The 16,730-nt window shown below is 43.5% G+C and overlaps 1 protein-coding gene across 3 annotated transcripts in view; it reads left to right on the forward strand.

Annotated features, from left to right (window-relative positions):
* The first annotated feature begins 1,246 nt into the window (after positions 1 to 1,246).
* Positions 1,247 to 16,730, forward strand: part of DIS3L (DIS3 like exosome 3'-5' exoribonuclease) — a 32,638-nt gene continuing 17,154 nt past the window's right edge. For 2 of the 3 annotated variants that reach the window (XM_045541380.1, XM_045541394.1), the window contains exons 1-5: positions 1,247 to 1,453; positions 2,758 to 2,911; positions 12,062 to 12,190; positions 13,961 to 14,096; positions 16,119 to 16,295. In XM_045541380.1, the coding sequence (XP_045397336.1) occupies positions 1,315 to 1,453; positions 2,758 to 2,911; positions 12,062 to 12,190; positions 13,961 to 14,096; positions 16,119 to 16,295 (735 nt within the window). In that variant the 5' untranslated portion in view covers positions 1,247 to 1,314. The remainder of the gene's footprint in view (positions 1,454 to 2,757; positions 2,912 to 12,061; positions 12,191 to 13,960; positions 14,097 to 16,118; positions 16,296 to 16,730) is intronic. The other variant, XM_045541387.1, reaches the window with a different exon arrangement.

The following is a 16,730-nucleotide window of genomic DNA, read 5'->3' on the forward strand; positions in this document are numbered from 1 at the left end:
ACTTAATAACTGGGTAACCTTGGCCACTTAACCTTCCTAACTCTGTTTTATAGTCTGTAAAATGGGGATAATAATGTCCCACGCCTTTGAATTGTGGAAATTAAATGGGACACTTGTATGTAAAGCTGCTGGTGCAGCTCAAAAATCTTTGTTGAGTGCTTGGAAGAATAGTGGGTTCTTGACAGATGTGGTGGCTCACACCTGTAATCCTAGCACTCTGGGAGGCTGAGGCAGGAAGATCTCTTGAGATCAGGAGTTGGAGACCAGCCTGGGCAACAGAGAGACTGGTCTCCACTAAAAATAGAAAAAATTAGTCGGGTGTGGTGGCAGGTGCCTGTAGTCCCAGCTACTCCGGAGGCTGAGGCAGGAGAAGCCCTTGAGCCCAGGAGTTTGAGGTTGCTGTGAGCTAGAAGGACGCCACTGCACTCCAGCCTGCCTGGGGGACAGAGTGAGGCTGTCTCCAAAAAAAAAAAAAAAGAGAGAGAGAGAGAGAATAATGGGTTCAATCCAATGAAGGGTGTGTGATCTCAGAATAGACTGTTGTGTGTCTTTATCAAGAGCTACAAACATGTACGTTTATGGCTGTGTCAGTGACAGTTTAAAGAGAATTCTTTTGCCAGAGGCTGTAAATGCTATTATTATAAAAGTTGGGATTGAACAGTGTTTACTTAAAAGGAACGGATTGGTTTTCATTTTATCTGCATTGTTTGAATTTTTACATGTATTAAAAATACATGAAATTTAAAGTAAATACAACTTTAAAAACAATGCTGGGCTGGCAGAGTTACTGGCTTCTTTGCTGAATCTTTTAGCACGTTTAGAGGTAGCAAGAGTAACGAACAGAAGACATTAATAAATTTCCCATATGATTAAGCCAACTCCGTTCCCACATGGACCTGGGGATAGAAACAAAGTATAATAATCTTTTATAGTTGCACCAAACATTTCCTCGCAAGACTTTTAAATTAGCTTCTCTGTATTATCCTAAATTTTTCTGGGTGGATTGTTTCCACCCCTCCCTGGCCCCGGGCAGTTGCGGGATCGGAAGAAATTTAGGTGCGGGAGAGAGAGACGGGGACCGGGCCCAGTCTGTACTCAAGCCCGGGCACGGGCCGTTACGGCGGTTTCGGTGCCTGGAGCGGGCGGGCCCGGCCGGGGCCTCGCGCGGACCAGGCCGGCCCCGGCGCCGAGGAACGAGGGGCGGGCCCGAAGCCGCGGCCTCGCCTTCGCCCGCGCCGCACAGCGCGCGGCGCTTCCCGGCCGCTCGGGGCGGCCTCGCGCGGCTCGGAGCCTTCGCGGCGGAGCGCCGCCACCATGCTGCAGAAGCGGGAGAAGGTGCTGCTGCTGAGGACCTTCCAAGGCCGGACGCTGCGCATCGTGCGGGAGCATTACCTGCGGCCCTGCGTGCCCTGCCACAGCCCGCTGTGCCCGCAGCCCGCCGCCTGCCGCCACGGTCGGGGCCGGGCGAGGGGAGCGGGGGAGCCGGGGCCGGGCTAAGGGAGCCGGGCGGGAGCCGGGCAGGGCGAGGGGGACCGGGGGGGGAGCGGGGCGGCCCGGCCCGGGGTCGAGCGTCCGCAGGAAGGCGGAGGGGCGCGACCCGGGGCGGAGCGCGATGGCGGGACGCGGAGCCCCAGGCCCCGAGGCCCCAGCCCGCCTGCGGGTAGGGAGCGAGCCGGCCTAGTCCCCTGCTGCTGGGGCGCTCCACCCTGGCCTCCGCGCCTGCTCCACCCGCCAAGTGCCGGGGCGCGAGGGAGAGGCGCCCCACAGCCAGAGGCCTGTAGGCTCGGGTTTCAGAGGAGCCTGAGAGCGCAGGAACCTGCCTCTTCCCGCCCCAGCCCGGTGCGGGGGCGTAATGGGGAGGCCCGCGCTGTTCGCCCTTCCGTGAGAGGCCGCACGTGCCCGCAGAGCTGCTGCTGCTGCTCATTTGACAACTGTCTGCTTTACTCTCCCAAAATTTTCTGGCCTGCCAGTACTGATGCCTCAGACATTTATCCAGGGGCGAGCCCCCCTGCCCCCTTCGCCGTAGGATTTGTGAATTACCTGGGCCCTTGCTGTAGAGGAAGGTCAGGGGAAAATAGGATTGGGGATTCCTGTGCACCGGACCTACCCCCACTTGGTTTCTAGGCTGCAGGGGTGGCCCATATAACGATGAATGTTACAGGTTCTCTTCCCTGGTGGGAGATGAGCTCGCGCATCCTTTTCGGCGAATGTTTGGAATCCCCAGTTTATGGTTAAGGTGAACATTTCAGTGACAGTTCTGCCAATCAGCAGTTAGACGCGATCTGGGTGGGAGGGACCCCCACCAGCGCCCATTGCTTGCACAGAGCGTCTTTCTGACCCTTGGAGACAGCTGAGCATATTCACAAGCTTGAAACAGAACAGACTTGAAATTGCTGGGCATACACAAGTAGTGTATATTTTGTACATATATATTTTGGGGTCCTCCTTTTGAACGTGAATGTTAATGACATATTCAGGTTATGCTGAAAATGTGCTTGTTCGTTTTTAAACGTCAGTCATCCTCTCCTGCACCACTGGCAACACCATAAAACCATGCTGAGCTTGTATTTATCACAGCTTCGGGGGGAAAAAATGAAGGTGCTCAATTTACCTGAACTTTGGGCCTCTACCAAAGTAGATTTGTCTTTTAAAAACTTCAAGGTGGAGTTAAGATTGGAAGTTATTTTGCACACTGGAGCACCATGACATTTAAATAGCAATAAACCAGGGCTGAAAACACTGTCTATTATGTTTCAGATGGGAAACTCTTGTCTGGCGATGTGACTCATTACGTGATCCCAGATTGGAAGGTTGTTCAAGATTACCTTGAGATCCTTGAGTTTCCTGAGTTGAAAGGAATTATCTTCATGCAAACAGCTTGCCAAGCAGTACAGCATCAAAGAGGCCGGAGGTATCCGTTTTGCCTTTATTTATGAAGTGGATTCCCCCCACCCTTAGAAAAGGTCCCTTGTTGGAGGGGGATGGGAGGAATTTATTATTTTGCCAGAAAGAACTTTTCGAACTAATTTGGTATTCTCTTTGCTAGTGAGGAATGCGGTAACATTATTTTCTATTTCTGCTTCAGCACCTGGCAAAAAGATCTGACTGTAGATCAATAAACTGCAGTGTCCCCAGTATGTGGGTATTTAAGATTCTAGTGTGAATTGGCTTTTGGTTTGCATTTTTATAGTAGCAGGGTTATTGCTTATTTCTTTTTGATAAATGTATATTGTTTAATGTTCTTATTTATAGGTACATTGTTTCAGAAGTGTACGTTCTTGGGTAAAAGAGTACTTTATTTTTAAATTTTAGACTCTTTTATTGTGGAAGCAAATTATACTTGTAGTGATTTATTCAATGAAACCAGAAATAACTTGTTTTATTTTTAGGTTATTACTGTAACTACCAGCCATCGTAATTGTATTTGCTAAACAAAGGATTTCTAATTGAACCAGTCTAAAATACTTGCCTTGTATCTAAATGAAGAATAGTTGTTCACCTTTTAAACAAATACTGTAAAAAATGGTTTTGCTTCATTTAACATTGGGAAAGGTTTATGATTTGAACTTAAGACTGCGTGGAAATAACATATTAGACTTATATGTCCAACTTCTTAACACCTTCAGTTATTTAATAAGCAGAAACTATGCATTTATTCTTTTTTTAAATGTGGTTTCTTTAGATCTTGGTAATAGAAGTTGAAGTGTTTTTATTTGTATATGAAAATGATAAATTGTCCTTATAATATGCTCTGTTCAAAAATGTACATTAACTACATTGTGCGTAGGTTTTTTCAGATAGAATATTTTAAAATGAGCTTAAAGTTGATTTTGTTCAGACACAAAGATATAGATGTTTATACACATCCAGATTTAAACGCTGCTCCAGGTGTCATATTTCAGTTTCTGCTAGTAAAATCAATTTATCCTTCTCATTCAGCTTGCTAACACACTGCGAGCCTTTTCAACTTCTGTTTTCTAGAATATTTTTAATATTAGGGATTGTTTTAAAAACCAATTCCTGGGACATTCAAAGGCAAAGAGTTGGAATTTAAATGTCTTTACTCTTGAACATTTCTAAAGTAGTTAGCTTGATGAAAAACTATTGGTTTTCCACTGCTTCACCATGTCTCTGAATATATTAAATGTGAAAACAAAAGATGAAGAGTTAAGAAATAAGACCATATGATAACACCCTGGTTTTTCCATTTGGTAAGCACGTTTTGAGCTCCTAGCTTCAGGCCCTGGGAGTACCAAGAGAAGTCTTGGTTCCTCTCACAAAAACCTGTTGTCTTGCTGGGGTTATATGGAAGAACCAGGAAGGTGATTATTAAGCAGGACACATGAAGGATAATTTAATGTGCACTATGCAGAGTGCAGAAGTTAATGTGAGGTGTGGCGATTAGGCCAGAAAGTCCTCTGGGGGAACTAGGTTTGAGACTGGTCTTAAAGGCTGTATTATGAACATGATTGATGAAGAAGATGAGGAGGCAGGAAAAGAAATTAGCAAGTCTGGGATTTGGCACTTTGTTTACCTGTCAAGCAACCAGCAAGTATATTCAGGTTGACACGGCTAAATGACCAAAATTACCTAAACCCTAGGAAGTGTCATATATTGAAAGCTAACTTTAAAAATTAATGCTTGCCATTGAATATGTAAGATCCAGGAGACTTGCTTTATTAATTCAGGCTTCATAAGTGTTAAGTGTAAATCATTTGACTTTTTTTTTAATTGACAAATAAAAATTGTATATATTTATGGTATACAACATGGTTTGAAATATGTATACATTGTGGAATGGCTAAATTAAACTAATTAACATATGCATTACCTCTCATACTTATCAATTTTTGGGTAAGAATTGGCTTTTTTTTTTTTTTTTTTTTTGAGACAGAGTCTCATTTTGTTGCCCAGGCTAGAAGGAGTGCCGTGACATCAGCCTAGCTCATAGCAACCTCAAACTCCTGGGCTTAAGGGATCCTACTGCCTCAGCCTCCCCAGTAGCTGGGACTACAGGCATGCACCACCATGCCCGGCTAATTTTTTTCTATGTATATTTTTAGTTGTCCAGGTAATTTTTATTTCTATTTTTAGTAGAGACGGGGTCTCGCTCAGGCTGGTCTCGAACTCCTGACCTCGAGCGATCCACCTGCCTCGGCCTCCCAGAGGGCTAGGATTACAGGCATGAGCCACCGTGCCAGGCCAAGAATTGGCTTTTTATATTTAACTGAACTTGGCCTAGCAGAGGTTCTCTGGTGTTTTGTTCCATTTGATGTTGGGAAACGTTTTGTTTTTCAGTTCTTCTTTGGAGATTTTTGAGATGCCAGTAAATAATTCATTTTATCCAGTGTGGCTTTAGGAACATTATTGCTTAGAAAAGCTTTGTCAGTTGATAATACCTGGTCTGATCTGGTGTCTGGTATAAGGCTGCTTTGCTGTCTCCTCTTGACTCCCTCCTGAATTCCTTCTTTATAGCTTCAGAGAGTCTCAACATTTCATGCCTCAGTTTCTTGATGGTCTATAACATAAGATTGGAATCATAGAATATTATAGCTGGAGAAATCTAAGAGCACATGAGCTAACTCTCCATCCAATACCTCAATGTTACTTAACATGAGTAATGTATTGACCTTGTTTCTAAAATTCTTCTGCACACCTACTGTTAATTTATTTTATTGTTATTTAAATATATTAAACATAAATCTAGGTATAAGTCCTAATGTTTGAGTACTTTAATACAACCTTAAAACAAAATAAGACCTTTAAATTAAATAAACAAAGCTATTAAGTCAGAAAACTGCAAGTGAATATTAATTTAATGTGACAGATGATTTCATTTTGCTGAAACGAAATCATTAGTGTTGAATTTAACAATAGAAGAACATAGCCTCTAATCTGGTTCTACGTGTAGTGTGATTTTGTAATTTAATTTCAATAATGTCAATGCAGAGAATGCCTGTTCTCATAAGTATATAGTATAAGACATATGAATAACGTCAGGGTGTTGACTGTTCGGGATAATCACATACTCCGCCATCTACCAGTCCTCAAATGCTTATGTAATGAGGGGTCACCTGATAGCTCTGAAAGGCTGTCTTGTCCACCACATTCATGTATTCACATGTGCATTTGTTTACTCAACAAATATTTATTTAGAGACTATCTCTGCCAGAAACTGCTAGCACTAAGGATATGGTGGTAAACAGCAGATAGGGTCCTGATGGGGAGATCGTCGGTAATCGGGCCATCGCACAAACAACTGATGTAGAGCCGCGACTGTGACAGATGCACTGATGTCCAGGAATGTGGCTCTAGGACAGCCCCGACTCTGCCAGGGAGGCAAGGAAGGGCTGTCCTGTGGGAGACACCTATGCTGAGGGGCCGCGGGGAGGGGGACGTGGCATGCCCAAAGAATGGAAAGAAGGTCTGGGTCAGAGGGAAGGCCGCATGGCCTTGGGATGTCAGGGGAGGGTTTTAAGCAGGATGGGATAACATGATCAGATTCTTGTAAAAGGATTACTGGGCCAGGTGGAGAAGAGGGCTGTAGAAAAGAGGGGAGGAGGCTACTGCTTTAATCCAGATGAGCAATGTTGGTAGCTTAGAGATGGAGAGAAATAGATGTTTCCAAGGGCTGTTTAGTGTGTGAAAATCTGTAGAACTTCCTAAGTACATAACCAAGAGAACTGAAACTATGTCAACATTGAAACTGAAAACATTCTACACAAATATTCTTAGCAGGTTTATTTCTAGTAGCCAAAAAGTGCAAACAACCCAAATGCGATCCATCAACTGATAATGGTTAAGCAAAATATGGTCTACCCATACAATGGAATATTACTCAACCATAGAAAGGAGTGAAGTACTGATATGTGCTACAACATGGATGAACCTTGAAAAGGTTATGCTAAGTGAAGGAAGCCAGCACGCACACATTCTGTAACATCATATATTGTATAACTGCATTTACATACGATGTCCAGGATAGGCAAATCGACAGACACACAGTATTAATAGATCTGCGGTTGCCAGGGGCTGGAGGTCAAGGGGAATGGGCAATGGCTGCTTAATGGATACAAGTTTCTTTTTGGAGTGATGAAAGTGTTCTGGAATTAGACAGTGGTGATGGTTACATAACTCCGTGGCTATACTAAAAACTGCTGAATTATACATTTTAAAAGCGTAAGTTTTATGGCATGTGCGTTATATCTCAATATAGCTGTTATTTTAAAAAATCTGTGGAACTAGTGATGGATTTGAATATGCGAGATGGGGGAGAAGGTGGCGTTAAGGGTAACGCCAAGGTTTCTGGCTTCCATGCCTGAGCGGAGAGAGGGAGCACTGCAGGAGGGCGGGGAGGGAGTGAAGGTTGAGAGTTGGAGGCGTCTCTGGGGCTGCTGAGAGGGCCAGCACTGACACCAAACAGCGTGCAGATAGGAGGCAGCCATGCAGGTGGTCCAAAATGCACTCCGAAACAGTGTTTTGTGTGTATCATCTAATATAAATGGAAACATAAACTTGTAGAAAACTCAAGGGCTCCTGAAAATGAGCATATGAAACCCTACCAGGGTTCTGCAAAACCTAGTTGAAGAAATACCTTTAATACAGAATTTGCTTCCTTGTAAGTCTTCCCGCTGGTTGTGGGTTCCTAACCTCTTAATCCTTAACGCAGTCAGCAGGGGGAGGGGCTGTTGCATCTCTACAGAAGGTCACCACTGAATAAAAATAGTAAAAAATCATCTAAAGAAGGTAAATTTAGCTGTCCTCCTAAGAAATTGTTTGAAATGGTTAGATGATGGAGTTTTAGAAAACATCTAAGCCAATCCAGGGAAACTAGGGTTTTTCTTTAAGACTGGATTTTTTAAAACTGAAAATAAATTTTATTGTACTTGACTATCCGAAGCCATTGTTCTCCTATCACTCTGGTCAAACTTGTTTAAGGCTCCGTGATGCTCTATGCTGACTCCATGCAGGATACTCTTAGATCTAATTCCATCGTATCCACCACAAACCCTGACTAGCAAAAATTATGACTGTATAGTATGCATGCACTATTAAATTGTAACCATGAGCCCACACGTCTATGAGAAAACCCAGCTGTCATGCTCAGAGTAATTGGCTGTTTGTTTCCACTTTCCACATTAATATTCTTGTGCCATTTGTTCATTTGTTTTATCTGGCTGATAGGTAGCTGACAAATGGAAGCACGCACTAAAAGTCTAAGAAAAATATATAGGAGTAAAACTCAAAATTGAGAAAATTCTTTTAAGTTATACATTTTTCTAAATATTAGGAAGGATCGTCATTACTCTGATTTGCTAATAATGCCTGGGTCTGGCTTGTGGCACATCAGTGTTTGGGGAGGACAGAATTTGAGCATCTCTGGGTCTAAAGTGAAAGCGTGATAACAAATGCAGTTGTGTATATGAAGCCCAGTGAAAGGGTAACTGGGTTTTGGAAATGTCAGTTTATTCAGAGACATTATACTGGACTTGGATCACTGTTGTCACATAGGGCTGTGCATTCATGTATTCATTTGGAAAACATTTATTGAGCACCTGCTGTGAGTAAAGTGCAGAGGATGCAGAGATGAACCACACTGCCTGCTGTCTTGATCACCCTGTCCCACTCTCCTTTGAGCCCTTTGTCTAGCTAACTCCCATTCGTCCTTCAGGTCTCGGGTCGCCTACTCCAAGAAGCCTTCGCACCCCTCCCCTCTTTTCCTTTCACAGACTACTCACTGAAATGGGTGGTTCTGTGTTTTTGTTTGTTTGTTTATTTTTGCCAGGCAGCATAGCTATTTTTTTTAATTGTGGTAAAATGTACGTATATGAAACTTAACATTTTAACCATTTTTAAGTGTACAGTTCAGTGGTGTTAAATACATTTGCATTGTTGTGCAACCATCACCAACATCTATCTCCAGAACTTCATCTTCCCCAGGTAGAACCTTTGTACCCATTAAACACTAACTCCCCCTCCCAGCCCCAGCCCCAACCCCTAGTAACTATTCCATTTCCCACCTCTGGGAATTGGACTGCTCTCAGTACCTCATATAACTGGCCTCACACTGTATTGGTCCTTTTGTGACTCGCTTATTGCACTCAGCATAACATATCAAGGTTCATCCATGTTATGACATGCGTCAGAATTTCCTTCCTGTTTAAGGCTGAATATTATGTTCCATATATTGTTTATCTGTTTATCCACCAAGAGATTGCTTTCGCCTTTTGGCTACGTACCGTGAATAACGCTGTGATGAACGTAGGTGTACAAATATCGGTTTGAGTCCTTGCTTTCAGTTCTTTTGGATATATATCCAGAAGGGGGATTGCTGGATCATATGGTAGTTCTGTTTTATGAGCTCTACGCCTACTCCAGGGGGCGCTGTTCAGATGCAATGGGATGTCTAGTCGGTGTCCCCCTGGGCATTCAGTACAGCAGCCCTCACCTTGTCCAGCAGACCTGGCACATAGAAGAAGTGCAGCAAGTATTTGTTTAATGAAGGAGCTTTTCTTTCTTTTTTTTCTTTTCTTTTTTTTTTTTTTTTTGAGACAGAGTCTCACTCTGTTACCCTGAGTAGCTACCGTGGTGTCAGCCTAGCTCACAGCAACCTCTCAAATTCCTGGGCTTAAGCAATCCTCCTGCCTCAGCCTCCCGAGTAGCTGGGACTACAGGAGTGTGCCATGATGCCCAGCTAATTTTTCTATTTTTAGTAGAGATGGGGTCTCGTTCTTGCCCAGGCTGGTCTTGAACTTCTGAGCTCAAGGGATCCTCCCACCTCGGCCTCCCAGAGTGCTAGGATTACAGGCATGAGCCACCGCACCCAGCCTGAATGAAGGATCTTTAGCAAGGGAGACCATTTGTAAACAAATAACCACAATAAGTTTAAGTGCATTTTTAGGGGTCCCCAAAATGTGATGACAGGTAAAGGGAGCAAAAACTTCTATGGAGGTAAGATCAGGAAGAACAGGGAATACTTTTTCAGTGTTTTCTCTGAAATAATAAGTTACAGATGTTTATCATATCTCTTCAAAAGTCTTTTATATTACTTAACAAACAATGCTCATTTTAAAAACTTCAAGCATTACAGAAATGTGCAAAGCAGAAAATGAAAGTCTGTGTCCTGCAGAACCGAACACAGTTAACAGTGCAGTATAGACGCTTCTAAGAGGCTTTTATAATGAGTTTTAAATGGGTCTTTGTGAAGGTGGGAAAATTACCAATATGATATGTTCTAGGCATCTTGCAGGGAGGGGGCTGCTTTTGTTTGCACAAGTGGAATGCTGTTAAGGAAAGCTGCTATTCACAGAAATGAAACGGAATACCTTTGTTTATGAAGACATTTTATAAATTGCTATTACTTGAATCTTTTTAAGGAGACTCAAAATTAGAATTCCTAAGAAAATAAAATCAGTGTTTCTTGTTTTCTGGGTTTTTTTGTTGTTGTTTGTTTGTTTTTGTTTTTGAGACAGAGTCTCACTCTGTTGCCCAGACTGGAGTGCAGTGGCCTCATCACAGGTCATAGCAACCTCAATCTCCCAGGCTCAAGCAATCCACTTGCCTCAGTCTCCCAAGTAGCTGGGACTTCAGGTGCGCACCACAATGCCCAGCTAATTTTTCTATTTTTGTAGAGATGGGGGTCTTGCTCAGGCTGGTCTCGAACTCCTAAGCTCAAGCGATCCTTCCACCTCAGCCTCCCAGAGTGCTAGGATTATAGGTGTGAGCCACCGGGCCTGGCCTCAGTATCTCTTGTGTTCTAATGAAGTGTAAGACCACACAGATAGTGGTTAGTATCTCCGTATTTAGACAGGATAAGTTAGGGTGTTCTACCTTTGCTTTAATGAAAAGACTTATTTTTTTAAAACCCATGGTCACAGGCTGGAGGCAGGGATGGAAAGATACAAGTTTTATTATATCAAAACACACATTAAATGCCAATCAACTACCTGGATATTTACATATTAACTTAACATCTAGTTTAGTATGAACCTATTTTTAAGTAAACAATTGACTCCTTTTTAAATAACTGAATGGTTTCTATAATTTCATATTACTATACTATTAAAAAGCACCTTCTTGGCCGGGCGCAGTGGCTCACGCCTGTAATCCTAGCACCCTGGGAGGCCGAGGTGGGTAGATCGCTCGAGGTCAGGAGTTCGAGACCAGCAAGAGCGAGACCCCGTCTCTACTAAAAATAGAAAGAAATTATCTGGCCAACTAAAATATATATAGAAAAAAAAAAATTAGCCGGGCATGGTGGCGCATGCCTGTAGTCCCAGCTACTGGGGAGGCTGAGGCAGGAGGATTGCTTAAGCCCAGGAGTTTGAGGTTGCTGTGAGCTAGGCAGACGCCACGGCACTCACTCTAGCCTGGGCAACACAGCGAGACTCTGTCTCAAAAAAAAAAGAAAAAAAAAGCACCTTCTTATAAACTGATCTATATGAGATTTCATACTCCATTCTTGACTTCAGCTAGTGTCGTTGGAAGGATCTCTTCTTGTTGGGAAAAACCGTAAAACTTTCTGTTAGTCATCTGATGGCTGAGGCTAGCCCTCATGTAAGTCACGGAGGCTGCGTCACTATAATTCACAGATAAATCCCCAAACTTATTTACCTTGCATGTCCTTTCCTAGCACTGCCAGCAAAAAGTAAAAAATAAAATCAATGTTAATGCCATTTATAGGACAAAGTGAGGTACAAAAATAAAGTGCTAAGCTCTCTGCTTAGCTCTGTGCACTCAGGCTTTGAAGAGGAGCAGAGGTAGGACAGGGAAGCGTAATTACATAATGAAATGGCCACAAGTCTCTGAAGAGGAAAGGGGGAAAGGAGTTTAACTGATCTGCAAAATTAATGAGGCGCTGCCCAGGCACATTCCAGCAAAACTGGGAAACAGGAGCAGCCCAGTAGTACTGAGCACCCAAGGCCACTATGAACATGTTTCTCAAGTTTTAAATAATCAATCTTTTGTTCTAAAATACCTCATCTTCTTTTGATCCTTAGCAAGAGATGGCAATAGATGAGTACCTGCTATGTTGGATTTATTTTTCTCCCCTGTGTTGCAGGCAGTATAACAAATTACGAAACCTGCTGAAGGATGCACGTCATGATTGCATTCTCTTTGCTAACGAGTTCCAGCAGTCCTGCTACCTGCCGCGGGAAAGAGGAGAATCCATGGAAAAGTGGCAGACTAGGTATGGCGCCGAATCACTGTCATTTCCACACAGACCTCTCCTTTTGTTTGCTCATCACAGGCTACTAGGGAGTTGATCTAAATAGCACACTAGGATAAACCAACAATTATCCTGGAACCATGATTAACACTGAAATACTTAACATGCCAATATTTTAGACATATCATTTGAGTACATAATTGATATATTTTTAAAATTATAATTAAGTGCCCAGAGTAAGTTTGCCCCAGGCCCTAATGGCTAGCAGGATCATTCCACTGACCTAGAAGTCATGACTTGAACACTTGTGTGTGTGAGGGGGAAGCAGTCCTGCTTTTAAGCTAATAAGATCATCTGCTCAATTTTCTGCTATAGGTTGTTCCGCTCTCCTAACCAGTATTGTTAAACTGAAACTGATAGTTCAATTCTGAACAAGCTGTTGTAGGAAGTGAATGTCCAAGTTGAGTCCACCTGGAAGCAGAGCCTGAAGCAAGCCCTTAAGTGGAGGGTGTTGATGTGGGGAGTGATCCCCAGAGGCAGGAGGAGGGAAGTGGGGAGTATGCGATGGAGGAGGGAGGGTAGTACAGGGTGTGTTACTGCTGTGGGGAACGAAGCCTCGTGGTCCAGCTGAGGAACAGGTAGAATGGGCCTCAGAAGTCACCTTGAAGGGCACAGGCTAGGGCTTTCAGTTAGTTTGCCCCTTTAGCTGAGGGTCATTCCTCAGGGGTGTTAACTCCATTCACTGGCCCCTTGAGGTGGGATGGAACTGACCCCTCAGCTGCAGCTAAAATCGGAGGTGGACCTAGGGCACAAGTGCACCAGTAGCCTCTGCTGCACTCTTCTGTGTAGGACAAAAGAGACCTTAAGCTTTGAAATGTCTTATCTGCATAAAACATTTAAATCATCTTTTTCCTTGTAATTATTTATGTGTTATAGGCATTAAATGTTTTAATTCTCCAAAGCAAAATAAGCACTGATGCACGCTAAGTCCTTAGTTATAGTCCCTAAGTTCCCACGGGGCTCAATACCAGAAAGGGAAAAGCAAATATTTCTCCAGATTGGGTCATATATGAGTACTCACAATGATCACGTTTACTAACTATACAGCCTTGCACATAGTAGGTGCTCAGTAAATGATGGCTGAATTTCTTAAAAATGTAGACCAAATGGGACCTTTCATAGCATCTTAATCTGCAGGGAAAGGGAAACAGATGCCTATAGAAATGGGCTGTCCATGCTTGTGCACTTCATTAGAACCATAATCCAGTCTTGAACACAGGTCTCCAGACCTAGGCTCTGTTGCCCATTTCAGGTTCTTTTCAGGAAGACTTCCAGGCATTTCACATGGTTCCATCCCAGACCCTATTAGATTATGATCTTCAGCTACTTGCAGTGCAGTTTTTCTCTTAGCCAAAGACTTGTTTCTTTGTCTTTCAAGCCCCACACAGCATACCTTGTCATCCTGTGGGGTGCTGTGTGGCTCAGCCGCCCATTAAAGGGTGTTAAAAGGTGGCAGAGCCTCATGATTTCTAGGCCGTGTCAAGAAATGAAAGTGGCGGCTGTAGTGGTTGGATGTCTTAGGCAAGAAGAGATAACAAGTGCTTTCTGATTCATCTTTGTATGCCCCAAGCACCCAGCCTAGGGCTTCCTTATAGTGGATACTCCGGAAGTATTTGCTGAATGAATGAACAGATGGTTATCTGTACAGACCAAAGGATAGCACGTTAAAAGCCAAGTGTGAAATTCTGAACAATAGCCTTGGGAGGGCTCACCTGCCCTTTGCTTTTCCAGGAGCATATACAATGCGGCTGTTTGGTACTATCACCACTGCCAGGACAGGATGCCAATCGTTATGGTGACGGAAGATGAAGAGGCAATTCAGCAGTATGGAAGTGAAACAGAAGGAGTGTTTGTGATTTCTTTCAAGGTATTTCCAGCTGCTGTGTGTATAAGCGTGTGTGTGTCTGTGTTCATTTCCTGCGTAGTGCCCATAAGGCTCTAGATCCCTTTGGTAACACAAAAAAGAGAAAATAAGGAAGGAGGGTGTTAGGAAGTTCCATGTCTTCATTACTCCTCAACGAATTAGCCTTGACTTTTGCAAATTCAGACAAACTCCTTTAACTGTAAGGCCCACAGCGTCCAAGACCAGTCCAGTAAGCTCCTGCTGACATTAAATTAATGTTTATGGTTATACCAGTAATAGTAATGATGATAATAATAGGTTGAATAAAATTGCCAACATTCTTTTGCTTTTGACCTACAAAGTGGCAGTTTTACATGGTTCCACCTAAGAGTAATAGCCAACATTTATCTATTCTAAATGTATTATTTCATTTAATTCTTGCAACAACCCTGTGAGGTAGGTATTATTATCCCATCCATTGGTAAGGAAACAGCACAGAAGGGCTAAGCAACTTGCCCAAAGTCACACAGTAGAAAATGGTAGAGCCGTGATTAAAATGCAAGCAGTCAGACTCCAGAGCTCTTAGCCACCATGCCATACTGCCTCCCAAATTATTTTTTTGAATGCACACACAAAACACAAACCATTTTAAAGGCCAGTCTTGTTTTTCAGCGGTTCCTCTCTCTTCCCCACTTGCGAATGTCGTGGGGGTTAATAGGGGTAAACGAGAGGCTTGGGATGCGGTATTATTTATGTGAAGGCTGTCGGATCAGCTTGCTACAGATCACAGACAGGAGTGGCATTATCAGGTACAGTTTCTTTGGGCTGTCTTAGCGACACAGTTCTTCCTATCTCTTAGGTACCTTTTGTAAGAATAGAATGTCTGATAATCTCTTGCTAGATTACTGATCTCTTCTGTCTGCCTGGTTGGTCAATCGGGTTCCTCTGGTTGATATCATTTCTTGATGCAGAAACTGGAATGAGGGCCTCCATTACCCCTGTCAGTTTATAGAAACTCTAGTTGGATTTGGGATTGTAGATTCTGTAAGGGGTTCCCAGGTGCATGTATTGCTAAAGATTTGCCAATAGAATTTTCTTGGCCCTGCTATAAAAAAGTGTTCTGGCATGCCAGAGAATTCCAGGGGCGCTAGATATTAATGGCAGTGTCACTTGTTTTTTCTGTTGCAATATATCATGTCTCGTTCCTGCAGAGGACAGTTGACTAAAATTATATTTTTCTACTTTTTGTGAAATTACTTTTCTTTGTAGTACAGTGGTATAGTACAGTATTATTTTGTATAGCTTTTCTCAAGGAAACTGTGTGACCAAGGGCCTCATAGAGGTGAATGATAGCAGAGAAGAAGAGATATTGTGACGTTCAGATGGGAGGAAAGCCCAGAATTTTCTGTAGGGACTTGAAGTTAGATGGAGAAGAGTGAAGGCGATAAGTCCCTCTTGAAGAGGTGGTTCATAGTGACGAAAGTTTGGTGTTGATAAGTGACCCCTAGAATTGGGGGACTCATATTAGCACAAATTGAATTTCTGGAAGGACTAGGGAAAGAAAGGGAGCCATTTGAACAGGATCCTGAAATTAGTGGGAGAAATGCTGGAGTTGACAATAAGGATAACTTAATTTTCTTTTCAGTTTGAGAAAAGAGAATGTGCTAGACTCTGCCTCAGACTTAGAGTTTAAATCATGTATAAAAAGACGAGAATGTACAGCCACATGTCAGGCTGCCTGGACGTGTGTGTGTGTGTGTGTGTGTGTGTGTGTGTGTGTGTGTGTGTGTGCAGAAAGAGATTTGCAAGTGCAAAGTAATGCAGAAGGTGGAGGTGTTCCGTGATGGGATGGCCTCCCAGGGTTCATTTGGCAGGGCGTCAGGGATTAATGAGAGCTGATAGCGTAAGGCTGGGGAAAGTCATGCTCACCTAACACTTCCTGAAGGCTGCCTGCCAGCAGTCCCTCCGCAGAACTTTTTGCAGTAGTGCTGCAATGAAGGGTCACTATCTCCTGACCACGTTTCCCTGTGCCTTTATTCAACATAGAATTACCTGGACAATTTTTGGCCTGATTTAAAGGCTGCCCACGAGCTTTGTGATTCCATCCTTCAGTCTCGACGGGAGAGAGAGAATGAGAGCCAGGAGGGCCACGGGAAGGAGTACCCGGAGCACCTTCCCCTGGAGGTGCTAGAGGCTGGGATTAAGTCTGGGCGCTACATCCAGGTGAGGATGGTAATGGAGAATTAGTGTTGGAACCAGCCGGTGTGTTTTCTTCTCTTCTTTACTGGCCTCCTGTCACAGGCCTCTGATTTCACAGGCTACAGACAAGGTGGGCAGGAGTAAGTCAGGGCTGTCAACAGTTAGGGGGATTTGGGAGTCATTCTTCCTATAGACGTAGGCTGTCCAGCTTGAAGCTGCTCTGTGACAATGTTCTTAATCGTGTTACACATTGAGCATCTCACAGAGTATGGAAATAGCCTTATAAATGCCTCCTGTCACTGGGAAAGAAACACATTTTCGAATCAAGGTCTTGCGGTTTGGCAACATCGTAAGACTGGTGAAATTTAGTGTCTTCACCCCTTTGCTATTCTCCGGCCTCTTTGTGATCCCCCCAGGACCCACATGCTGTCAGGGTCTTGGGAAAGAGTCAGCTAAAAT

This window comes from Lemur catta, chromosome 1 (assembly GCF_020740605.2).
Source record: "Lemur catta isolate mLemCat1 chromosome 1, mLemCat1.pri, whole genome shotgun sequence".
NCBI lineage: Eukaryota > Metazoa > Chordata > Mammalia > Primates > Lemuridae > Lemur > Lemur catta.